This window comes from Gorilla gorilla, chromosome 6 (genome assembly GCF_029281585.2).
Source record: "Gorilla gorilla gorilla isolate KB3781 chromosome 6, NHGRI_mGorGor1-v2.1_pri, whole genome shotgun sequence".
Taxonomy (NCBI): Eukaryota; Metazoa; Chordata; class Mammalia; order Primates; family Hominidae; genus Gorilla; species Gorilla gorilla.
Window position 1 is genome coordinate 132,879,014 of NC_073230.2, and position 26,409 is coordinate 132,905,422.

General features: G+C 37.4%; 1 protein-coding gene across 3 annotated transcripts in view; it reads left to right on the forward strand.

The window, feature by feature from the left end:
* The window catches only part of LOC101150470 (hyaluronidase-4), a 121,506-nt gene extending 96,150 nt beyond the window's left edge, over positions 1–25,356 (forward strand). Inside the window, exons 6-9 of one of the 3 annotated variants that reach the window (XM_063708757.1) lie at positions 7,775–8,779; positions 14,316–14,405; positions 16,306–16,383; positions 17,791–25,356. In XM_063708757.1, the coding sequence (XP_063564827.1) occupies positions 7,826–8,779; positions 14,316–14,405; positions 16,306–16,383; positions 17,791–17,793 (1,125 nt within the window). In that variant the 5' untranslated portion in view covers positions 7,775–7,825 and the 3' untranslated portion in view covers positions 17,794–25,356. Of the gene's footprint in view, positions 1–7,774; positions 8,780–14,315; positions 14,406–16,305; positions 17,685–17,790 lie in introns of those variants that run through there. The other 2 variants (XM_055347351.2, XM_063708756.1) reach the window with 2 other exon arrangements.
* Positions 25,357–26,409: the final 1,053 nt, after the last annotated feature.

Genomic DNA, 26,409 nt, shown 5'->3' on the forward strand with positions numbered 1-26,409 from the left:
CAATCTATACACACTTTATTAAAATTTGTAGCTTGTGTACAGACACACATGTAAAACAAATACATATTTTAAAGACTATTTTAATAACTGGTGAATGTCCTTATCAATATGTAGAAGAAACCTCATTCTTTGTTATAGGTGCATAGCATTCCACTGTATACGAGGCCATGCCTTATGTGGCCTTTGCCTTACAGTAGACATTTATTTTGTTGTCCTAATTATAAGAATTAGGAAGACATTAATTTTGTCTTCCTAATTATAAGAAGTGCTACAATGAATTACATAGAAGCAGAATTTCTTGGTGAAAGGTTTTATTCATTGATAATTCAGATAGAAATTTCCAGTCTTCTGTTTCCACTAGGAATGTACTCTTTCTTCATTCAGGTTGGAGTCAATTCCTGCACATTTCACCTTGCTCAAATTTCTTATCCTGCTAAAATATATATGCTTGTACAGAGAGATAGATGATAGGTTGCCATTTGTAAAGCCAGGGGAACCCTAGTTTTTAAGCCACTCCATTCAGGACCGAGGCAAAATTTGAAATTAAGCCGTGTTTACCAGAGACAAGACAATGTGATCTGGCTACAGCTTTTGACCTCTGAAATGTTTGCCTTTCCTCTCCAGTCTTGTACTCTTAACATTGAGAGCTAGGATCTAGGGAACTGGGATCCAACTCTCTCCTGCTTAAATATTGTTCTGGTCCTCAGGCCTGAGGTTGGGGACTCAGCTCCCCATCTCTAGTTTCTGTCTGATAACTCTAACTAGTATCCCAACACTCCTAATCAATGGCTTGGGTCATTTTTATGGGGAGGGAAGTATTTTAAGTTGTAATCTTGACTATGGACATTGGAAAGACTTAAATAACATTTCGCAGACCACTGGATGGCTTTTTAGTTCAACAACTTTAATTAAAAACCTGAAGACATAAATCAACTTAATGTTATCTTAAGGAACTTAGTTAAAAACAGGTTGACAGAGGGAACATTTTATTCAAAATGTGATCCTAAGACTTAGTGTGCTTTTCCAAGAAATCTGTTGATCTTGGCTGTAAGAAATTTCAAGTCCTAAAAGAGGAGTAATACTTTTAGACAAAGACCAAGTGTATACTTTTATACAAAGATAATTTAAACCTCTTTCAGGTTGTATTTCTTAAAACTACAAAATTTGCTTGCTTCATTAAAAATGAGGCCTTTCAGATTGAATAATATAGTGAATTTACCATTAGCAAAAGTGATGCTGAAATAGTCATTTTCACATATTTACAAAACTTAAGCCTATATTTAAGAAGACTGGAAACAATTTTATACAATCAAGATAGTATAGGAGTTCTAAAATTAGTTCAGATGGAGGGACACTGTGTTCTTTGATAATAACATAAAATAGTTATCATAAAATTCAGTATCTAATGATGAATTATGGGCCTTAAAGAAATACTGTTATAGAGTAGATTATATTATAAACCCATAGGCAACAAGTTTTTAAGAAAAATGTGTGAAAAATACTTAATTGAGAAACCTCTAACATTAAAATATTTTGCTTTTTCTGCTGGAATACTAAAGAGCCAGCTTGCAGAGCATTGATGTTTCAAAAGAGAAAAAGTTCATCAGAGAAAAAAATAGATGCCTATTATTGGCTGTTGCTGTAATAAGCTTTTATTAGAAAATAGGTTGGCAATTAGTTCTGCAAAATTGAGCACATAGCTTTGAACTTCATGGTTCTGCTCTGTCTCTCAGTCTGATAAATATATATGAGTATATATATTTTTCATCTCTGGCAACAAAATATCACTTTGGTCAGTACTTTCCTTAAGGGCTTGGAAATAAAACAGTGCATTTATTAAATTCCTTAGGGACCATGACCTTCGGGATATTTCTTCAAACTCTCACGGTTTTAGGAGCAGACACTTGGCATCTTAAAGGTTTTTAAAACAGAACCCCAATATCATGAAAAAAGAAATAGAAGACACGTAGATTTGGAAAATCAACTCGTTTCACTAATACCTGAATATTAAGAAGGGAGTATATGCTTTGAAAAACTTTTCCACAGCATTCACTCTAATCGTAAAGATCAGTGTGGATCACCATGCTGTGTAAAGTTAAGAAACATCGCACTGGGTGTTTGAGAACAGGCACTTAGAGTTGCAATAAAAATGAAAACAAATTAGTGCAATTAATTTCTTGATTTATAATATCCTTTTCCTTTGTGGTGATTGTTTAAAATATTATGGTCTCATAAATAACTGGTTTGAACTGCTCTCATTTCTGTCTTAGATTATTGCAAGAGCTTTTTATAGTCTTCCTGCTTCTCTCTTGTGTCTTTTCCCTTTCAGGCTTGCCTCAACACAGCAGCCAGAGGAATCCAGTTAAGCCCACGGCAGATAATGTCATTCTTCTTTCAAAGCCCACCACATCTTTCCCATCTCATTTACAGTGAAAGCCTGAGTACCTATAAGCCCCAACAAGACTCTCACTCTTTCCTCTCTGGCTCCTTTTACCTAGTCACTGACCTCTTCAAAGGTCTTTAGAGACAGCAGACATGCTCTGCCACAGGGCCTTTGCACCTGCTTTCCCTCATACTTCCCCAGACATCCTCCAGGCTGACTCCTATTATCCTTGGGATCAGTGAGGCTTGTTACCATCTAGGAACAAATCCTGCCTTATTTATTTTTCTTTGTTATCATAATTTGCAACATACTGAATATTTTATTTACTGTTCTTATTTATTATCTTCCTCCCCTACAAGAATTTAAACTCAGTGAGGGCAGGGGCTCTTGTTTGTTTTGCTCACTATTGTATTGTTAATACTTAGAAGGGAGCCTGGTACATAGAAGATGCTCAATAAAAATTTTCTGAATTCTTATAAGAATGAACACTAAGTGCCTCTGCCTTCATACAATGTCAGTGCTCCAAAGACCACCAGGAGCACACCTGCAGTTAAATTAGTTTGCTTTATCAGTTATTGTGGGAAGGGAGGGTGCACACCATGGGAAGCCATGGGGTGTCTCAGTAAGAGGGTATTAGGAGGAAACTATCATATGATTTAGGTTTTGGCTGAGTGACTTGGTGAAGAGTCTAAGAAGGCAGGGATTTTCTCTAGATTAGATGTTGTCAGAAAGCAGAGGCGTTCCTGTGATTGGGTAAAGAATAGCAGTCATTCATTCAGCAAGAGAGAGGGATGTTTGGTATTTTGTGGGTTGCACAGTGACCTTCTTTTCTGATCTTAGACAATATTTAAAAGTGGCCTGGCTTTGTCTCATTTTATTATGGTCTGAGAGTAAACTTGTCCAGACTGGTATTCTGTGACATTAAGAGAAGCATTATGCAGCCTAGCTGTGAGTGTAGTACTCACAGTTTCTGAATGCCAAGGGTTGCTCTTTTTTTTCTTTTAATTTATCACAAGCAAGTAAGCTTCTTTGGGGAAGGAGTGAGAAGGGAGATAGGAATAAGTAGGGGATAGGAGATAGAGGCTTTTTTGCAGACTCTTGTAGCTGTACATGGTGGTCCTGTCTCCCTCAAAAGAACATCGCTCCTGCCACCTTCTTCACTGTCTCCTTCACTGTCAGGAGGAAGGGGCAGTGATGAGGTGAGGTGCCTGAGCCGACCTGAAATAGGCCCTGTCTGTTTGCTGCTTTTGCCACATTTGTCTCTGGTCAGGGTAAGAAGATTAGAACTATGAAACCAAGGTCAACATAATAGCAGCGAAACCTTCCTCACTTCCTTCCACTAGAGGAGGAGTCAGGAGAAAGCTACTTCCCTTTACCTATGGCTTTAATGAGTATGTCATTTCATTGAAAATCATTTGTTCAGGGGCCTTTAAAATGTCTTCACAGAAGTTTCCTTGTTGAAGGAAGGGAACTAGTCCTTCATATATATTCCCAGAACAGACCTTACTTCTAAGAAGAGAAACCTGGGCAATAAAATTTAAGGGACAAGTCCAGGTTAAATTCCTCATTCACTTCTACCTCCAATGTCTTGCTAACTCTTTCTAAACATTGTCATTGAGAGGTTTGTTTACAGGAGCACATTTTCCTAGGCGGATTATGGAAGGGGGAAGGGAGAAAGAAAAGGAAGGTTGCTGTTGCTGGTGATATGGTTAACTGTGGATAATTGCACAGGTTGCTATGCTACAAGAACTAGTCAAGATAAGGCAGAGCTCAGCAGTGGGGATTTTAATGGCATAGGTGGGGTGAGGGAAAGAGGTCTAGGGAAGCTCTGAAGCAAAGGGCACTTTTGGAAGGGCAGGCTTGGGGAGGTTCCTTGGTGAAGGAAGGACAAGAGAAACAGAGATTGCATGGTGGGACAGGGAAGGGAAAACAGTGTCTGAGAGGGGTCACGTGAGGGGATCTCCTCCCAACAAGCCATATTTAACTAGGAGGGCACACCAGTGCCCTGACCTGGCTGCACAGAAAGCAGAAACCTGACATACAGCAAGCAGAAGACACGGGCACAGGATTTTACTTATTTATTTTGCCTTTTTTGGTCGTGCACCCACACATTTTATCAGGAGCTATGTCTACCATCTGCCATGTAAGGTGCACCTCCAGTTCACCAGAACAAACAGTTCACCAGTTCTCTTTCAACTACAGTGTCTTCCCTGAGACACTGAGAACAATAATAACATTCCAGGATAGGAGAAGAGAATCACTTGGTAACTTTGTAATAAATGAACCAGGATGTTCTATGGTGGTGATGAGGGAGCCGACCAAAGGGGAAACAATAGTCAGTGGAAAACTATGTTTTGAATGAGACCAAAGCAGGAAGTGTCTGGCAGGGTAGATTTTTCTTTTTTTGGTACACAAATATAGTCTTTTCTAATATAACTCAATTTTAAATTTAAAGAAAAGCTTCTTCCCCCTTCTATTAATGAATGCATATGTAAATCTATTTTTCTTACCTGGAGGCAAAATATAATAAAAAATCAAAGAGAAGGGGAAGTTTTGAGTACCACAATTTTTCTTACTCATAAAATTAGATTCCCTTGAAAATACTATTCTCTTCAAATCATAATTTAGAGCTGCAGTATGATATATTTCATGCTACTAAGTGGGGTAATCTTATTCAGCTTTGTGCATGGAGGAGAATATTTATTCAATAAATGAAAATATCTACCTCTATAGCTCTTAAAAACTGGTGTTTTGTGTTTATCCGTTTACTTAGGCCTTCTTAAATGTCTTTGGAGGAAGTTTTGTGAATTACTTAAAATTTTTTTACAGCAGTGTCCAAGGCCTGAGAAATACTATGAGGTTTGGCTGGTGACACCTGGTGGTTAGACATGATAATTACACACAACATGTAGCACAGGCTTTACTACAAGCCACAAAAGCACCTTGTATTGGTCCATTCTCACAATGCTAATGAAAACATTCCTGAGACTGGGTCATTTATAAAGAAAAAGAGAGTTAATGGACTCACAGATCCACATGGTTGGGGACCCCTCACAATCATGGCAGAAGGTGAGGGAGGAGCAAAGTCACATCTTACATGGCGGCAGGCAAGAGAGCATGCGCAGGGGAACCACCCTTTATAAAACCATCAGATCGCATGAGACTTATTCATTATCACAAGAACAGCATGGGAAATCTCACCCTCGTGATACAATTACCTCCCACCACGTTCTTCCCATGACAGGGAGAATAGGGGAGCTACAATTCAAGATGAGATTTGGCTGGAGACACAGCCAAACCATATCACTTCTGTATAAATCAGAGTTCCTGGTTGTAAGCAACCAAAACAAACCTTGCTTACTTGAGCAGAAAGGCGGTATCCCTTGAGGACAATGTCTCCACTTAACAGTAACATTATGGACATCAGGTTCAGAATCTGGATGCCCCAGCTTGCTGCTCCTTGACACTGGAATTTACGTCACCACTGGCAATGTCACCTCAGCCTCCTTGAATCTCAATATCCAAATTCAAAGCCTAGATTAGGATGCATCTAATTGGACTGACCACAGTCATAGACCAATACCAAACCTGCAAGGAAGGCTGGGACATTTTGGCTTATTTAATGAAATATGGGCTTTGCCTTCCAAGATACTTATGGTGCAGAATTGACTACTGAGGAAAGGGGTCTGTATCTGGAGCACACAGCCAAAGGACAAATGTCTACTGGACACCTTAATCTCACTAGGCATCAGGCATAACCACAATGCATTTTCATCTTAATGACACACAAGACTGCAAATGTTTTATGCCATCAAACCCTTTGATGAGCTTTTACAAAAATAATTTCGTAGTAGTTTTACAAAGAGATGACTAAAAAATAACTTGACAAAGTAGCCACTATCGTCTTCCCTCTTCTACTATCCAAACACCTACCTATCTTCTCTTTCTCTCTCTCTCTTTTTTTTTTTTTTTTTTTGAGACTGAGTCTTGCTCTGTTGCCAGGCTGGAGGGCAGTGGTGCGATCTCGGTTCACTGCAACCTCCACCTCCCAGGTTGAAGTGATTCTCCTGCCTCAGCCTCCTCAGTAGCTGGGACTACAGGCATGTGCCACCACGCCAAGCTAATTTTTGTATTTTTGGTAGAGATGGGGTTTCCCCATGTTGGCCAAGATGGTCTTGATCTCTTGACCTTGTGACCATCTCGGCCTCACCAAAGTGCTGGGATTATAGGCGTGAGCCACCCTGCCTGGCTCTATCTTCTCTTTTAACTCCAGTGTCTTCCCCGAGACATTCTGTTACACCAGAGGTTTAGTCTAGGTCCTGTTGCTTGCTGCATAGAAAGCCAATCACTGAGTCAAGGAGTATTGCTGGGGAAGAAGGCCTTATTTGGGTGCTGCAGCCAAGGAGAATAAAGGATCGGTCTGGAATCCATCTCCCCAAGCAACTAAAATTTGGGGTCTATAAAGTAGGGAAGAAAAGTAACTATGTGTGGGAAAACAGGAATTAAGGAGGGGTAAGAAAGAGGACTTGGTCAACAGGCAAGTGGTCAGTTAGGCAATCATGATGAGTGAGGCATCTGGTGTCTCATTGTTTAGATGTGATAATCTGGTAAGTTTCAGTTCCTTGAAACATTCTGGGAGGCTTGATGGTTGGTTTACCGAGAAAGGAACCCAGATAAGACAAATATAACTTTCTTAAGTTTTACCCTGGGAGGGTCAATTTCTAAGTTTATTCAGAAGAAACCCAAAATATCTATTCTTTGGGACAGTTGGGCTGGTTTTAATTTCTTGCCACTCAAATCACTTTCCTTTCCATTCCTACCTACTGCTTACTCCCAGAAGTAACTGCTCCAATAAATTATCATGTAGTACTTGTTATGCATTTTTATTATTTAAATTTTACGTCACCTTGCCTTCCATATAAAGTGACATCAGGCAAGCCTTTTCATCTCTCTAAGCCTCAGTTTCCCCATTTGTAAAATGGAAATGTAATTATAAGCCTTATGTAGTTATTACAGGTTTAAAAAAAAAATATTTACAAAGCAGTTAAGCACAATGCCTGGGATTTGATGAGTTTTGCAAAATGATGGTAAATATTATTTCACATCTTTATCTGATCATGAACTCCTTAAAGGCAAGGACTACATCTTATTCATTTTGTTTTCTGGACATGGGGTCTGGTGCTCCATGAATGTTTGTTGAATTGCATTTCCTGCCCCTGAATAGAAGCTACGTCTCTACATATGCTTCTATATCTCAATTTATTTACAGGCCTCTTTGAGACCTTTAAGTGATACACTTTACAAATAGTCATATATAATAATAATATCTATTTATTATTTGAGTCTTTTTCCTCAAAACTATGACTAACAGAAAATTAAATCTCTCCACAGGTCTTCTAGAGTGCACTAAAGCAGAAGATAACATAAGATTTTTATCTTACCATGAAAGTATTATCTGAAGGACAGTTAAAGCTTTGTGTTGTTCAACCAGTACATCTCACTTCATGGCTCCTTACATTTTTTATTCTGAAGTCTATCTCTTGTCTAAAACCTGCTCGACTTCCAATTTATCAAAGGAAACCTTTTATAGCTGCTTGGAATGCTCCAACAGATCAGTGTTTGATAAAATATAATTTAAGACTAAATTTGAAAATGTTTCCTGTGATTGGAAGCCCACTGGCCAAGGCCAGGGGGCAAAATGTCACTATATTTTATGTCAACAGATTGGGATACTATCCGTGGTATACATCACAAGGGGTCCCCATTAATGGAGGTCTCCCACAGAACATAAGTTTACGAGTACATCTGGAAAAAGCTGACCAAGATATTAATTATTACATCCCTGCTGAAGATTTCAGTGGACTTGCTGTTATAGATTGGGAATATTGGCGACCACAGTGGGCCCGGAACTGGAACGCAAAAGATGTTTACAGACAGAAGTCAAGAAAGCTTATTTCCGATATGGGAAAGAATGTATCAGCTACCGATATTGAATATTTAGCCAAAGTGACCTTTGAAGAAAGTGCAAAAGCTTTCATGAAGGAAACCATCAAATTGGGAATTAAGAGCCGACCCAAAGGCCTTTGGGGTTATTATTTATATCCTGATTGCCACAATTATAACGTTTATGCCCCAAACTACACTGGGTCATGCCCAGAAGACGAAGTCTTGAGGAACAATGAGCTCTCTTGGCTCTGGAACAGCAGTGCTGCTTTATATCCTTCTATCGGTGTCTGGAAATCCCTTGGAGACAGTGAAAACATTTTGCGCTTCTCCAAATTTCGGGTGCATGAATCCATGAGGATCTCCACCATGACATCTCATGATTATGCTCTGCCTGTGTTTGTCTACACAAGGCTAGGGTACAGAGATGAACCTTTATTTTTCCTTTCTAAGGTAAGAAGCTTCTTGTCCAATGGTGGGGGATTTCCTCCTTATCTCTAAAAGGACATTTCTTTGTTAATTATGTTCTTTGAAGAATTGATTTCAATTAATGGTCTGTTATATGGGAGCATAATTCTTCCTTGACTAGTCATGCATTTAGGCTCTTCATTTATGGAAACTGAATTTTGATTATCTTATTCATTATTATTCTCTTAAGGAACAAAGTAAGGTGAGAAAGGGTTAAAGTAGATACCAGCAACTACTACATTTCCTGCACACCAACTTTAACTGTACTCACTTACAATCAGGCATTTTGGAAGGTTATTGAAATGATCAGCAGTGAGCAGGTTAGACCATCAAAAAGGATGTTTTGAAATGGAGTGTTTGCTCATACATGTGGAAGCAGAATTGTCTAGCCACTTAAACAAAAAAATTCTAGGGAAAGTAGTGGGTATTTTAATCTTTGTTTTGTTTTGTTTTTTTTCTTCAAGATGGAGTTTTTTGTTCTTGTCACCTAGGCTGGAGTGTAATGATGCAATCTCGGCTCACTGCACCCCCCACCTCCTGGGTTCAAGCGATTCTCCTGCCTCAGCCTCCCAAGTAGCTGGGTTTACAGGTGCCCACCCCGCCCCCCCACCCCCAGCTAATTTTTGTACTTTTAGTAAAGACGGGGTTTCACCATGTTGGACAGACTGACCTTGAACTCCTGACCTCAGGTGATCCACCCTCCTCGGCCTCCCAAAGTGCTGAGATTACAGGCATGAGCCACCGTGCCCAGCCTAATCTTTGGATTTGGATAATTTTGTGTAACCTTTCTACATTGAGAAGACTCAGGACTTGTGGAGGGCTTCACATGTGTGATGCAGTGATGTTTTAAGGTATTGCTGGATACCAGTGGTTTAATATATTTTAACGGAGGCATTTTTCCTTTCTCCACCATTACAAATTTCAACTCACCAATATCTGTTAAAGACGTTCTGAGTTCTAGGCATCCTAAGGAGGAGGCATAGAAAACACCCAGGTGAGGGCTCTACAGTGACCAGGTATCTTTGGAACATAAATGGAGTGTATTCATCAGAGGGAGAAATGATGCATGTGTATGAAATATGGTAAATACCATACCTCCAACATCACTCATGAGGTGAAGGAGGAAGGAAAAAAAGTCTCTGTTGTGAACTTCTATTCATACCACCCAGAAAAATCAGTGAAAAATAATTGAATGAAGAATAATAGGAAGTCAGTACCGTCTGAAAGGTTTTAAAAAGTTATCTAGGTCGGTGCAGTGGCTCACGCCTGTAATCCCAGCTCTTTGGGAGACTGAGGCAGGTGGATCACAAGGTCAGGAGTTTAAGACCAGCCTGACCAAGATAGTGAAACCTCATCTCTACTAAAAATACAAAAATTAGCCAGGTGTGGTGGTGGGTGCCTGTAATCCCAGCTACTCAGGAGTCTGAGAAGAGAATTGCTTGAACCCGGGAGGCAGAGGTTGCAGTGAGCCGAGATTGTGCCACTGCACTCCAGCCTGGGCGACAGAGCGAAACTCCATCTCAAAAAAGAAAAAAAAAAAGAAAGTTACCTAAATCTTTACAAAATAATCTTGACTCTGGAATGGAATCAAAATTTAAATACCAGTTTCTTTTGTAAAACGTCTTTTCTATGTTTGACTCAACCAAGTTCCTTTCTTTAGTGATAATAAATTGACTTTTGGAAGAAACAATAAACTCTGAGGGACAAAACGTTCATTTCAAAAGATGAATTTAGACTACTGGGACATTCTGCACATTCTGTGAACCTGATATAAGCTTCTTTTTCTAGTAGCTATAGCCACGGAAATGCTTTCTTTCCTCAGGAAAAAAGGAGCAACAGTTTGGGTTTCATCTCATTCTGCACTCTTTTTTTCCGAGTGGCAAGCTATTTCCAAGTGTTTTAAACTATAAGTGTACCCACCATTGTACCCTATTGACTTTAAAAATCTGCCCATAATTTTTTTTTTTTTTAGATGGAGTTTCCCTCCGTCTCCCAGGCTGGAGTGCAGTGGCGCGATCTCGGCTCACTGTGACCTCTGCCTCCCGGGTTCAAGTGATTCTCCTGCCTCAGCCTCCAAGTAGCTGAGGTTACATGCATGCACCGCCATGCCCAGCTAATTTTTGTGTTTTTAGTAGAGACGGGGTTTTGCCGTATTGGCCAGGCTGGTTTCGAACTCCTGACCTCAAGAGATCCACCCGCCTTGGCCTCCCAAAGCGCTGGGATTTTAGGTGTGAGCCACTGTGCCCGGCCCCGCCCATAATTTTTTAAAAGCCTGATATTCATTTGTACCAAACTCTTAATAACCATTAATGGCTTCCATTTCTGATTTTCCCAACAATGTCTGAATTTTAGAATGCACACACACATACAGTTAAGATTACAAAAAAGATTCACTAGTAAGTAGCAAATCTCTTAACCTCCCTGGACTTAGTGTCTTAGTGTCTTCATGTACAAAATGGGACAATATTACCTGCCCCACTGACCTAGCAAAAGTATGATGTAAATCAAATGAGAACATGCATATGAAAACTTGAAGCTCTACAGAAACCTATGTGATATGGCTATTACTTTTTTAACAGCCATCAAAGCCTTAAACTTAAATATGGGATATTTAAGAGTGGTATCTCAGGCAATAGCTATAGCGTGGGGATATAGAGGCAGTCAAACCTCATTTCACACAGAAGATTGCCTGTATTATTTACATATAAATGCAACCTAGACATAACCTGATGCTGTGCTTTTAAAACATTTATTATTTATTATTAGTTTTTCATTTTTATACATTTACGGGGTGCAAGTGCAGTTTTGTTACATGGACATATTGAGTAGTGGTGAATTCTGGGCTTCTAGTGTACCCATCACCCGAAAAGTGTATATTTTACCCAACAGGTCATTTCTTATCCCTCACTCCCCTCCCACCCTTGCACCTTTTGGAGTCTCCAGTGTCTATTATTGCACTCTGTATGGCCATATTTACCCATCGTTTAGCTCCTACTTATCAGTAAAAATGTGATATTTTAACTTTCTGTTTCTGAGTTGTTTCACTTAAGATAATGGCCTCCTGTTCCATCTGTGAGATGTGCTTTTAAAAATTAACAACAGGAGTTTCCTTGCCTATAGATTTAAAGATATTTATCCTTGTCATTAATTCATGCTGTGTCTGGTAAGGCACAAAGGCAGCTCATTAGTAATGCTCCAGCTCCCCACAGTGGGCACGTTGCTTACATGCACTCTGGTAAGCGTCAGGGACCGACACGGAAGTGTTGAGTGAATCCCCCTGAGTAGCCCTACCCTCTACTTCTGAAACCTTGATTCAGGTCCAAGGATCATGTGTAGGTGCAAAGCACCCTGTGCCACACTGGGACCTGGGAGGCTCATTTTCAGTACATCTACTTTGTTCCTTTCTTTTTCTGTAATGTGGCAACACCACCGTGGCTCAAGCTTTCAGGTGGTCCCAATCTGCTCCCAGAGGCACTTTATCTGTGACTTTCCTAGCTGGGTAGTGCCCTTGATTTTCTGATCCCCAAAACATAGCTGCTTCGTGATTCATTCAGCACCCTACAGTCTGTGAGGTGACAGTGAACTAATTTGGTGAGAAACTGATTTGAAAACTAATTTGGAAGAAACTGACAGCAACCTCAGAAGGTGTGGCTTTCACCAGAAACATCTGCCGCTTACATACTTACTATAGACCAATAACCTATAAATATAAAATGTAAATGTTATGTCTTTATTCTCCTTTGATGACAATGCCTTCATCAAAAGGAGAGCTGTTGGGGATTTCTGCCCTGATCATACCATGTGACTATATGACACCATTTTCAGGGAAGTTTCAAAGTGAGTGGAGTGAGGAGTTCTGCTCCCTTATGTCTTTGCCCAAAGAGGGAGTGGACACAGACTCAGCAGAGTCTGCAGTCTTGGTACTGCAGGGATGGCTCCTCCTCTGTCCCTGTTCATCTTGCCATTGACAATTTTCAAAATCCTTTCATTTATACTCTCATTTGAGCCTCTTAAAACCTCCTCTCCTTCCTTTCATGTCAGCTATGACCTGTTTAGCAGATATTATAATCATAGGGAATGAAAATGGATGTTAACCTGGAAGGGAAATTAGTTTAAACCAAAATCTCTTTCCTTGTTGAAAGTCACAAGACAATTGCCCAGAAAAAAAAAACAACTTTAAAAACTGATATTGTAAAACCTTTTTTTGAGTGTTAGACAATAAAAGTGTCAGATAAAGAGACTTATCTCTCAAGTATTAATATTAAGTGCCCAATGGCAAAATAGCATTTACAGTTCTGCTTTTATTTTCCACCAAATCACCTAATAACATTTTCTAGCATTTAATTGGTAGAAATTCACCCTTGGAGTAAAAGGTGAATGCTTAGTATCCTAAAGAGTGGGGTGAGGGAATGTGTTGTAATTTAATAAACTAGGAAACCAACTACATACATTCAAATCTTAATTTGCTCCAGAAAACGGCCTAGATCCATGTTAATCTGTAAACATTAAAACAATAACCCTTTAAGATTATAAAATCAAAATTCTCTCTGCTAAAACCTTACCTTCGTCTGTCTTAACCATATTGCAGAAAATTCCAGCGACTTTACCATGACTGGATGAGTCATAAATAAAGCCCATTAGGTCAGGTACTTAGAAATTAAACACACATAATTTCAGGGACAAATATAAAAGCTGGACCAAATCAGAGCCTGCAAGCCCTTAACGTTGCTTCTTTGCCTGGCCTTGGAATTGAAATGACTATGGGGATGAAGTGTCACTGGGGCATGTTGCAAAATGGAAAAGGAACCTGGTTAACAGGATCACATTTGGAGAAGGAAAACTTTTGGATTCTGTTTCCAGGGCACATACATATGACCTGGTATGTGGGTATGTGCCCCCGATTTACTTCAATTAAATAATTTCTGATAACTATTTACAGCCTCATTGCCTTCAATATAATATCCTGCTTGGCAAAATATATTTTTCTTTAAAAATATTTATATGTTTTTGCATATGATTACAGAGTGTGATTTTTGAGCATTGGTTTATTCAGCATTTGTGTCACTCTAAGAAAATAGAAAATATTATCTAAGGAGTATATGAGCTCAGTATCAGCCCTGTTATACTGAACTCAGACTCTAATCCTAATCCCTGGTGGGTTTTTTTGTTTTTTGTTTTTGAGGCGGAGTCTCACCCTGTCATCCAGGCTGGAGTGCAATGGTGCGATTTCGGCTCACTGCACCTCCGCCTCCTGGGTTCAAATGATTCTCCTGTCTCAGCCTCCGAGTAGCTGGGATTATAGGCGCCCACCACCACGCCCGGCTAATTTTTTTTTTTTTGTATTTTCAGTAGAGACGGGGTTTCACCGTGTTGACCAGGCTGGTCTCAAACTCTTGACCTCGTGATCTGCCCGCCTGGGCCTCCCAAAGTGCTGGGATTACAGGCGTGAGCCACCGCGCCCGGCCCCTGGTGGGTTGTTTTACATTCAAATTAATAATGAACTCTACTGTCTTCAATCTAGCAAGATCTAGTCAGCACCATAGGAGAAAGTGCTGCCTTGGGAGCTGCAGGCATTGTTATTTGGGGAGACATGAATTTAACTTCATCCAAGGTAAGTCAGTATCTTGAAGGTATATTTAATGTTTTTTATTAAAAGTATTTCTCTGCTTTCTTGGAGAGCTTAATGACCTCCATAGCAAACCAGCTTTAGAATAAATATTCCAAATCAGTGCCTGATACATAGAAAAGGCTAAAAAATATTGTGAACTTTTATAAAGATAGTAATCATAACACTGACATTTGATGAATATTTATGATGCGCTAAGGTTGTGCTAAGAGATTTTTTGAGTCGGATTTGCTCACTTACTGGTCATATGAGGTAGTGACTATCATCCTCATTTACAGATGGTGAAACTAGAGAGGAAACCAACTAGGTTAATAGCTATTTAGGATAGTTAGTGGTAGAGTTGGCATTAGCCACAGTTTGATGATGGACACCTTGCATTTAATGACTATAGAAAATGTGTTATATACTATTTTGAGAGGTAGAAACAGGTGGTAACTTTTTAATTCTCCACAATGAAGTTTTTCTCTACAGAGAAATCAGCTGAAAATTATCAGCATTTAAAATAAGATTTATGGCGGGACACGGTGGCTCATGCTTGTAATTCCTGCACTTTGGGAGGTGGGATCACTTCAGGCCAGGAGCTCGAGACCAGCCTGACTGACATGAAGAAAGCCAGTCTCTACTAGAAATATAAAAATTAGGAGAGTGTGATGACACATGCCTGTAATCCCAGCTGCTCGGGAGGCTGAGGCAGGAGAATTGCTTGAAGCTGGGAGGCAGAGGTTGCAGTGAGCCAAGATGACACCATTGCACTCGAGCCTGGTTCAAAGAATGAGACTCCATCTCAAAAAAAAAAAAAAAAAAAGAGAAAAAAAAGATTTATATGGCTCTTCAAATTTCTCTCAGCTGAGATTTTTTTTTACTCCAGGAAAGATTCCTAGTTTTCCCCAATCCACATTAATCACAATCTCTTCCATATTTCCAGATGCGGTTTGTTTATATTTCTGTAATGTAATGCATTTTACCTTGAATACTGGCACCCTTGACACTTTTTGCTAAATTGAATTTTTTTGCAAGTCCATGATGATCTGGTATTATTCTCAGAATTTCACAGTCTCAATTTGTTGCTACTGAGATAGTGTTCATGAAACTGTTTATGCCTATGCCCACATATGAGAATTAGGTAGAAACTGAGAGGATTAATTCCTGACTTTCCAGGTGTGATATTTCCACCCCAGTCCCTTGGTGGCTCGTCAGAAGAGCTTCATCAGGAAGGTGGGTGCACACAGGTGGCCTCTGTTTAGAACACGTAATAGGAACCATATACACAAAAGTTACTTAGCCATATAGGCTTTCATGTGTTTGAATTGTATTAGAAGTACAGGACCCAGGACAGTTGATGGAAATTAATAGGAAAATCCAGAAGGCTATAATACTTGGTAGAATGGTGGCATAAGATGATTTGACAATAAATGATGGACTATGATTCAGGCTCTAACATAACCATGGAAGGCCCCACATACCTGAATGGTAGCTGAGGGCAGCAGTTCTGGTACATTCCTAATTTGGGTTTGTTCCTTTTCCTTTTATACCCATTAACTTTGGAGCTAGAAGGAAGAAAAAAAGAATGTAAATTGCAGAAAGGCAAGGTCTCATGTGCTGATTCTGGGGGCTATTTGCAAGTTCAGTTGCTTAGCCTGATTGTAACATAGTATCCATCTCCTGCCCCTCAGACCTCTCCCCTTTCTGATTTGGGATCCTTGTTATAGTGCCCAGGAGCCTACAAGTTCAACAACTGAACCAAGCCATTATGTTTTAATCAAGACCAAAGAACTGTGCTAGAAGCTCTAATTCTATCAGTACCAGCGAGAAACACTAAAATCGATTTCTTTGTACATTTCTACCAGGGAGAAACACTAAAATTGATTTCTTCCTACATTTCTAGGCCAACTGTACAAAGGTGAAGCAGTTTGTGAGTTCTGATTTAGGGAGCTACATAGCCAATGTGACCAGAGCTGCTGAGGTATGCAGCCTTCACCTCTGCAGGAACAATGGGAGGTGCATAAGGAAGATGTGGAACGCGCCCAGTTACCTTCACTTGAACCCCACAAGTTACCACATAGAGGCCTCTGAGGACGGGGAGTTTACTGTGAAAGGAAAAGCATCTGATACAGACCTGGCAGTGATGGCAGATACATTTACCTGTCATTGTTATCAGGGATATGAAGGAGCTGATTGCAGAGAAATAAAGACGGCTGATGGCTGCTCTGGGGTTTCCCCTTCTCCTGGTTCACTAATGACACTTTGTCTACTGTTTTTAGCAAGTTATTGAAGCATTCAGTCGTGAGATAATTGAGTTTAAAGGGAATTGTGTGGCCTCTAGCCTAGTCATTTAAAGAAGGATGTAACTTATAACAATTTTTTTCTCATGAATTCTATTGAGAGATATTATAAGTAGACATTATGTATGTCACTTAACATAAACAGAAACATTATTTTATTTGCCTCCAATCTGGCTAGGAAACCAGATCTGGAGTAAAGTCAATGTACACTTCCTCCTTATTGGAATATTTAAGTTGCATTTAAACTAAAACTAGTATAATTTAGTCTTTTCATGAATGTACATACATAAAATTATACATAAAAATATTAAATTATTCATTTCAAAGACTGTTTTTTCAAGTTGGCAATTTATTTAAGGACACATTACTAAGTAATCATCTGATTTAACAGAAGGGGTCACCTGGTCAACTGGTCCACTGAAGAGGACTAAATCCAGTTTCTATTCTAGCCTCGGGTTCACACTAGGTTTCTGTTTCCCACTTGGACTCATTAAATGCAGAACCATTCCTGGCATAGCTTCTCATGAGGGGCCAGAGACTGAGGTAAGGGGGAGCCATTACCAACTTGCAAAGCACCAATTCTAAGATGGCACTTTGAGTCCTTCCTTCATAGACCCTGGCAGTCTGAACACTGTCAAAGCTTTGGGATAATATTCATGCTTACCCACCCTGACACTGCTGTAGATCTGGAAGCTGGAGCCATATTAGTAAAGATGCAGTTGGTGACTTTTGCAAGCAAAAAATCATTATGTAGAAAACATGACATTTAAGGGGTCCAGAAGTGCTATGGAAAAGGAGGCCTATGAGAAATGTTAGATATTTTTGCTTTCCCCTTCCCATGTATGACTTTTTATAGTGAATTTAGAGTCATTTTGAATCAATTTGAATCATGGTTTCACTACGTATCTGGTTGTGTGACCTTGGGAAAGTTACCTACAGTCCCCATTTTGTTATCTGAAATTTAGTAATATAACTCCTACTTCAATTAATTATTCTGAGGAGTAAATGGAATAACATAGCCCTTGCATACTTGGACTCCACTGTTGATCCTCAACTAACTTTTTTTTTTTTTTTTTTTTTTTTTGTAGTGATGGGGTCTTGTTTTGTATCCAGCCCAGTCTCGGACTTCCAGGCTCAAGAGATCCTCTTGCCTTAGCCTCCCAAAGTTCTGGGATTATAGGTGTGAACCACAGCACCCAGCCTCAACCAACTGTTGATTACCAAAGTAATGGGAAAGTGCAGGATAAAACAGGGTCTTGGGCAATTTCTACTTCTTGATGCTATATTCTGTTTAAAATCGCTTATACGCATTGTGTTTTTCTCTTGAGAGTCATGTTTAATTGATAGGACTTCCTTCTTCTGGAGACAATCTACTTGAAAGGTAAACTCAAAGTAAGTATGATGCTGTTGTAGAAGAAATTATAGTTGATTCAACCTCCTTCTTCACCTCTGTTTTTCTGTGAAACATTTGAAATCCAGGTGTGTTCTTTTCAACTCCAAGTCTCTGCTTGTTGGAGGTTATTGACATTGTTAAGTTCTAATTTCTAAATGTAAAAAACATAACAAAACAAAATGCTGTGAATGGTAGGTAGTATTGCATTGATTAGCTTTTTAAAAAATTAAACTTATTTCTATATCAAAGATGATACAATAAAATTATAGAAAATTTGTGAAAATAGAAAAAATGATAAAGGAAATCACCAATAATCACTATAACATAAACGGGTAACTTTTGGTTTATTACTTTCTAATATTTCTTCTAAAGACCTTTTAATATGTTTGTAATAGTAATATATGCATATGCATATTCACTTACCCATCCATTATAAGTAGTATCTGTGTTATTTCATAAACTTTATAGCTATTACTTAAAATCATTTTTAAGACCACATAATGGTCTGTCAACTAGATGTAACACAATTTAATTAACAATTTTCTGTATGCTGTGATTTTTTTTAAATGCCAAGCTTTTACTATTTAGTCGCTTCATCAGAGAAAACTTTCCAGATCATCCTTCTAATTCATTCATTCACTCATTCATCAGTTTGTTTGTTAATCAATTTATTGAGCATTACACGTTAGTAGGTACTGCCTAAGCTTTGGAATACATCCTTGAACAAAACAGACAAAGAATCCTGGCATCTTGGAATTTACGTTATAGCTCAAAGAAACATATTAAACACACAAATAAGCAATTTATATCATATGTTAGAAGGGGATAAGATTTACAGGAAAAAATATAGAGAGCAGAGTGGGGGAGGGAGGGATATTCTGTGTTTAGGCCTCATCAAGCAGGTGCCCATTTGAACGAAAACTTGAAAAAGGAGAGAGAGTTAGCCATGAGAATACTTGGGGGAAGGGTATTCCAGGCGCACAAATCAGCTGTTGCAAATTTGGTAGTGGGCCTGGTGTATTCCATTTTCTGTCGTTCCTTACTAGAATGTAAACTAGGAAAATGAGGACTTCACTTTGTTCACTGCTAGAACACTACTTGCTACAGTGTCTGACACTTAGTAGGTCTTCAACAAGTATCGTTAAATGAAGGAATTAATGAGTGATTCAGAAACCTGAATCGGTAGAACCTATAAATATGTTGTAATTTTTTTTTAACTCTGCACATCAGTAGTGAGTCATTACAAAGTTCTTCTCGAGCATTACTGTTCTATTTTTATCCTAAAAGATTAGCTTGTGAAATCACATATCCTCATTCCCCTGTGAAGAATTGAGACCTGGAGAGAATAAATCTCTTGACAAATTCAAATGGCGAGTTTGTAAAAGAGCCCAGTCTGTAATCCCAGTTGCTGAGCTTTCTTTCTATCATAACTTTGTCTTCCTCTTCTTGTAAATGAATCCAAATATACTTGTTCTAATTTTGAGCATAAATTTAATGCATTTTAACATTTTTCTTAATTTGGGCTGCTACTACTGGTTATGTTCAATCATTTCTCACATTTTGCAGCTGTAGATTACCTGTGTATTTAATTTGGCTCACTGCTCCTGGATAGGAAATCTACCTCCTACTCCGCTTGATGACCTCAGCTTCTTAGGATCATGGTAATTTTCCTTTACAGAAACAGCAAGATACCAGTCACTCTAATCTTTGGTGCTCTCCCTTATAAAAGGGAGATAATAATAATAATAATTTTTGTTCTTTTATACAGATTTAATGATATAAACTAGGTAGCATAGCACAAAAGCTAGCATATAAAACATTCTAGGAAATGTTCGCTGTTATTATGAAGTACTTTCAATACTGGTTCTCATAAAAGCTGTGATAGGTAATATTATCTCTATTTTGAAGTACAAGAAATTATGTATAACTCAGAATAGTGAAATGACTTACTTAATATCACACAGAAGTTCCCAGGCTTTAAACCTTTACTTTTGAAACTTCAACTAATTTTCTTTCCATCAGATCTCAGCAGAAACTATAGAAGACTTATTTGTACTTTTTAAAAACCAATTTACAAAGATATATAATTCACGAGTATAGTGATTCTGGTATCAGGCAGTCAGTGCTTTCTTTGACCCCTTGGAAGAAAAACTGTTAAATTAACTGGTCTACTAGCAATGTACCCATCTGACATACTCTAAGTATCTAAATTTTATTTATTCATAAACCAGGACTCCTTAGGAAAATGTCTGATTCCAGGCCTATCTAAGACAGGAATTGCTCAAGATGAGTCTGGAATCTCTTGTTATAACATAAAGCAAGGAAGCTATCAAGGATTACTAGAATTGTATCAAAAGCACCCTTGAGTCAACTTAAAGAGCCTCCCACTGTCAAACATGTGAAATTTGAAAATCACTGAAGAAATACTAACTGCAATGGGTTGAAATACATCAGATATATTTAAATCCATGAAGTCAAAATGATACTAAAACAAACCCAAAAATCTTTCATTGGCCACTTTTGAGCAATATTAAGGAATCAACTCATTACTCTGAAAACTGATAATCAATCACTTATTCTGCATTTCCTACATAATCTGTACTTGAGGGTAACCAAATAGTGAAGGAGAGTAATTTCTTTTTATTCAAGCCAATAAATGGGGAAAGTATGATGTAATTAGAATAGAACAATTTTGTAACTTCTAATTAATGGATAGAGGCATTGACCCTCAATAGCTGCTAAAATCACAAAAAAGAGTCAAGCAGACAATTATATACCACCTAGCTGAAGTATGAAACATCAACTAAGAATAATCCTTCCAGAAATCAAGCTGAAATTTGATCAGGCCTTTAAAATATAGCTACTTCCAATGTTTTCAGCATGGTTTGGGAAAAAAAAATCTATCTACTAACTCAAGAAACAAAGAATAAGGGAAAATGCTAAACAAGAAGTTAGAGATGACATCATCAAAATTTAGATCCTAGGGAATTCTACAGGACAAACAACTTGAATTTATCAACAAATAAGAAAAAAATGGAGAAGGAATCCATATGTATATCAACATGGAGCTTGCTAAATTATAGTACGTCTGCATACTGGGGTAGTATTCAATTTTACAAAGAAATGAGGAATAACATCTCTATGCTAATCTCAAAAGATATCTAAAAATTATTTTGTTTAGACTTTATTTTGACTGCCATCTAATCATATTGAGAAAAACTCATGATCTCAGATATTAGAAATATATTTTTGGTCACATTCTAGAAAGACTTCCTGGAGACAGCTAAGCTAAAGTTTCTTAAGCATGTACTGGGCCTGAAATTCTAAGGGTCTTAAGAATGTACTGGGTTTGAAATTCTATTACAGATAAAAAGCCATAAATGATTCAAGGAAATGATAATTTCATCAAGAAAAGGAAACCAGGAGAAGCCATTTGAAGCCACACACAACAAAGATAAAATCATATATGGTGCTGTCATTGTTTTTGAGATTTAGCTTATTCTAAACCTGGAACAGCAGGTCTGTTACAATATTATAATTATAAACTTATATAATAAAGATTTAATAATTCGAAAAATTAATTTTGTGCCAAAGTGAATGTTAGTATTATGGTTTTCATTCCTACCAGAGAACTAAATACATACAGACACTCTTACTTTTGTATTTAATGCTGATCTTAAGAACTTGGAAAAATCTGAATGTTACTGAAAATTCATATATGAACTGGACACTTTGTTCCCTCCTAAGGGCCCAGGAGCTATCAATTTTTTATTTCTAGTATCACTTCAATTGTACAAACTTAAAATGGGAGACTTTGTTCTCTGTTTCTGGAAAATGAAAGTTCTTGGGTTATCACTGGGACTACTTATTGCATTCGGCATTCTCTTCCACTAAGATACCTAGCATAGTGGTTAATTGTATGTGTCAACTTGACTGAGCCATAGACTGTGTTTATTCTGAGCGTGTCTGTGAGGGCGTTTTGGAATGAGGTTAACATTTACACCAGAAGACTGAGTAAAGCAGATTGTCCTCCCCAGTGTGGTGGGCCTCATCCAATCTGTTGAAGGCCTGAACAAAGGCAGTATAAGGGAGACTTAAGCTCTGTGTTTGAGCTGAGACATTGGTCTTTTCCTGTCTTCAGACTCAGACACAGACTGAAATTATGCCATCAGCCCACCTAATCCTCAGTCCTGTATCATTGAGTCTCCTGAACCTCCAGCTTTCCAACTACAGATCTTGGAACTTCTCAGCCTCCATAACTGTGAACCAATTTATTAGAGTAAATCTCTCTCTCTCTTTCTCTCTGATAAACACACACACACACACACACACACACACACACACACACACACACATTATTGGTTCTGTTTCTCGGGAGAATGCAGACTAATACACCAACAAAAGTAATTTTCTGCTGTCAAATTTATTGCTATCCACAAAAGACAACAAGTGTTGCCAAGAATGTGGAGAAATTGGGGCCCTTGCTTATTGTTGGTGAGAATGAAAAATGAGGCAGCCACTAGGGTAAACAGTATGGAAGTTCCTAAAAAAATTAAAAATAGAACTACCATATGATCTAGCAATCCCTCTTCTGAGTATTTACCTAAAAGAATTGAAATCAGGATCTCAAAGAGATATAAGCCTCCCTGTGTTAACTGAAGTACTATTTACAATAGACAATATGTAGAGATAACCTAAAACTGTATCAACTTCTCATTACTCAGAATATGTACTTTCCAAAATGATTTATAAATATGACATTCATTATTGAAATATGTGCAGGAGTTAGAAAAACTGGATAATTGAGTTGAGCACATCATCAAGCATTTACTTTGTTTCTTGATGTAAGAGATAGTTCTGATAGTTCTGATCAACAATATGTGTGTTTTTTCAAGATATAAAACTTTGTCTAATGGTACCACATCAGCAGAGACTTTCTGCTTCTATTTTTTCCTAATGTTACGATTGTTAACTAGCATTTACCATCTAATAATCTATTAATTTATCACTGATTCACACAGAAAAACCAGCCTCATTTATTACTAAAACGATTGTAATCAGTGTACCAAAATAACTGACTTCATTGCTTTCTATATTCAAGATCAAAGTGTTGTCTTATTTTTGAGTTTTCTTTGTGGAACCAAAATGCTAATTTATTCCTTATAAAGGCTTCGGTGTCAAAGGAGATTGCGTGTTTGAATGAAAATAGACGTATACTTCCTCTTAAGGAACTAAATAACGAAAAAGTTGAATAAGACCACTCTAGAGAAATTAATACTATAAATTTTGCTATACCCTCATAGGCCAAAGTCCTCAAAAATAGTTAATCTATCAGAAAGATATAACAATTGTAAGCATATGTACACCTAATATCAGATAACCAGAATATATGAAGCAATACTGACAGAAATGAAGGGAGAAATATACAATTCAACAATCAAACAATCATAGTTGGAGACTTAAGTAATGAATAGAATGGCTAGGCAGAAGATAACTAGAAAACAAAATACTTCAACATTATAAACAAACTTGATGTAACAGCCATCTATAGAAAATTCCACCCAAATAAAAAAAGAATATGCGTTCTTCTCAAGTACACATAGAACATTCTCAAAAACAAACCGAATACTAGACCATAAAACAAATCTCAATAAATGTAAAAGTATAGAAGTAATCTAAAGTATGTTCTCCAGTCACAGTGGAATGATGTTAGAAATAAGTAGCATAAATTAATTTGGGAAACTCACAAATATGTGAAAATTGAACAACACACTCCTAAATAATCAGTGGGTTAAAGACATATCCCAAGAGAAATTGGAAAATACTTCAAGACAAATAAAAATCAAGACACAACATATGAAAACTTGTGCAATGCTGCTTAAGTAGTGCTGAGAGGAAAATTTGTAACTATAAATATCCATATTTTATAAACAAGATCTCAAATGAATAACCTAACCTTCCACTATAAGACAATGGAAAAAGGAGAGTAAGCAAAACTTAAAGCAAGTATTAATAAAAGGAAAAAAAATAAAGATCAGAGTGGAACTTAATGAAATAGAGAATAAAAAACCAATAGAGAAAATCAAGGAAAACAAAAGCTAGTTCTTTGAAAAGCTAAAACAGAGAAACCTTTAACCAGATTGACATGGGAAAAAGAAGACTCAAATTATAAGAATTAGAAATGAAAGAAGGGCCAGCACAGTGGCTTATGCCTGTAATTCCAGAATTTTGGAAGGCTGAGGTGTGAGGATCACTTGAGCTCAGGAGTTCAAGATGAACCTGGGTAACATAGGGAGATCCCGTCTCTACAAAAAATAAAAAAATTAACCAGGCATGGTATGCACATCTGTGGTCTCAGCTACTTAGGAGGTAGAGGTGGGAGGATTGATTGCTTGAGCCTGGGAAGTTAGGCTGCAGTGAACCGTGATCACACCACTGCACTCCAGTCTGGGTGAAAGAGTGAGACCCTGTTTCAGATTAAAAAATAAATAAATAAATAAATAAATGAAAGAGAAGATATTACCACTTCTCTTACAGAAAAATAAAGAATTATAAAGGAATATTATGAATATTTGTATGCCAATAAGTTAGATAACTTAGACGAAATGGACAAATACCTAGAAAGACACAAGCTATTATTATAAAACTCATTTAATAAGACAATCTCCATAGACATGGAATAAGTAAGAGATTGAATATGTAAAAGCAAAATAAAGCAAAACAAACAAGCAAAACTATACACAAAGAAAAGCTCATGCCCAGATGGTTTCACTGGTGAATTCTATCAAACATTTAAAGAAAAATTAATACCATTTAAAAAGAAAATCTTTCAAAATATATGAGGGAGGACCACTTTTCAACGTACTCTGTGAAACCAGTATCACACTAATACAGAAACCAGACACAAGCATTACAAAAAAATGATAGACCAATATATTTTATGAATATAAATGGAATACGCTTCAACAAAATACTAGCCAACTACATCTAGCAACATTTAAAAAGAATTACACGACATGATCAAGTAGAGTTTATCACAGGAATGCAAGTGGTTTGTCAGTTAAAAATCAATTGTCAATGTAGTACACCATATCAATAGAACAAAGAACAAAAACGACATGATAGTTTCAATAGATGCAGAAAACACATTTAACAAAATCCAACTCCCTTTCCTGATAAGAACACTCAAAAAAAAAAAAAAAAAAAAAGAAAAAGGATAGAACTCCCTCAGTCTGATAAAAGGCACCAACAAAAACCCATAGCTAGCATCATATTTAGTGGTGAAAGACTGGTTGCTATCCCACTAAGAGTAGGAAAAAAACCCACCAAGATATAAGGGGCTTTTGCCCCTTGTATTTAACATGATACTGGGAGTTCTAACCAGGTCAATTGGGCAAGAAAAATAAGTAAAAGTCATTCAGATTGAAAAGGAAGAAGTAAAACGATCTCTATTTGCAGATGACATGATTTTATATACAGAAAATCCTAAGGAATTCAGAAGCTATTAGAATTAATAAACAATTATAACAGGGTTGCAGGATAAAGGTCAATATGTAAAGATAAATTGTGAGCCATCTGAAATAATATTAAAAAGTCAATTTTATTTATAATAGCATCAAAAGAATAAAATATTTAGAAATAAATTTAACAAAATGCCAAAATTATATTGTGAAAACTACAAAACATTGTTGAAAAAATTAAAGAAGATAAATAAATGGAAAAACATCTGTACATGGATCTAAAAGTTTAGTATTGCTGAGATCACAATACTTTTCAAATTGACCTAGAGATTCAACAGAATCCCTATTCAGAATCATCCCTGGATTATCTGTAGAAATTGACAAACTGACTCTAAGATTCAGATGGAATTTCAAGGAATACAGAAGAGCTGAAACAATCTTGACAAAAAAGAATAAAGTTTGAGGTCTCAAACTTCTGAATTTCAAAACTTACTACCAAGAAACTTCAATCAAGTGAGTGAAGCCTAAGGATAAATATATGAATCAATGGAATAGAATTATGAAGGTTCTATGGAGAGTTCAGAAGTAACCCCATGTGTCTATGGTTAACTGATTTTGGTTGAGTATCAAGACCATTAGGTGAAGAAAAGGATAGTCTTTTCTAGAAATGGTCTTGGAAGAACTGGATAGCCACATGCAGAAGAAGGAATTTGAACTCCTACCTCACACCATATGTAAAAATTTACTCAAAACAGATCAAAGACCTAAAAGTAAGAGCAAAAGTTATAAAACTCTTAGAATAAAACATTGGGATAAATCTCCATGACCTTGTATCTGGCAATGAATTCATAAAC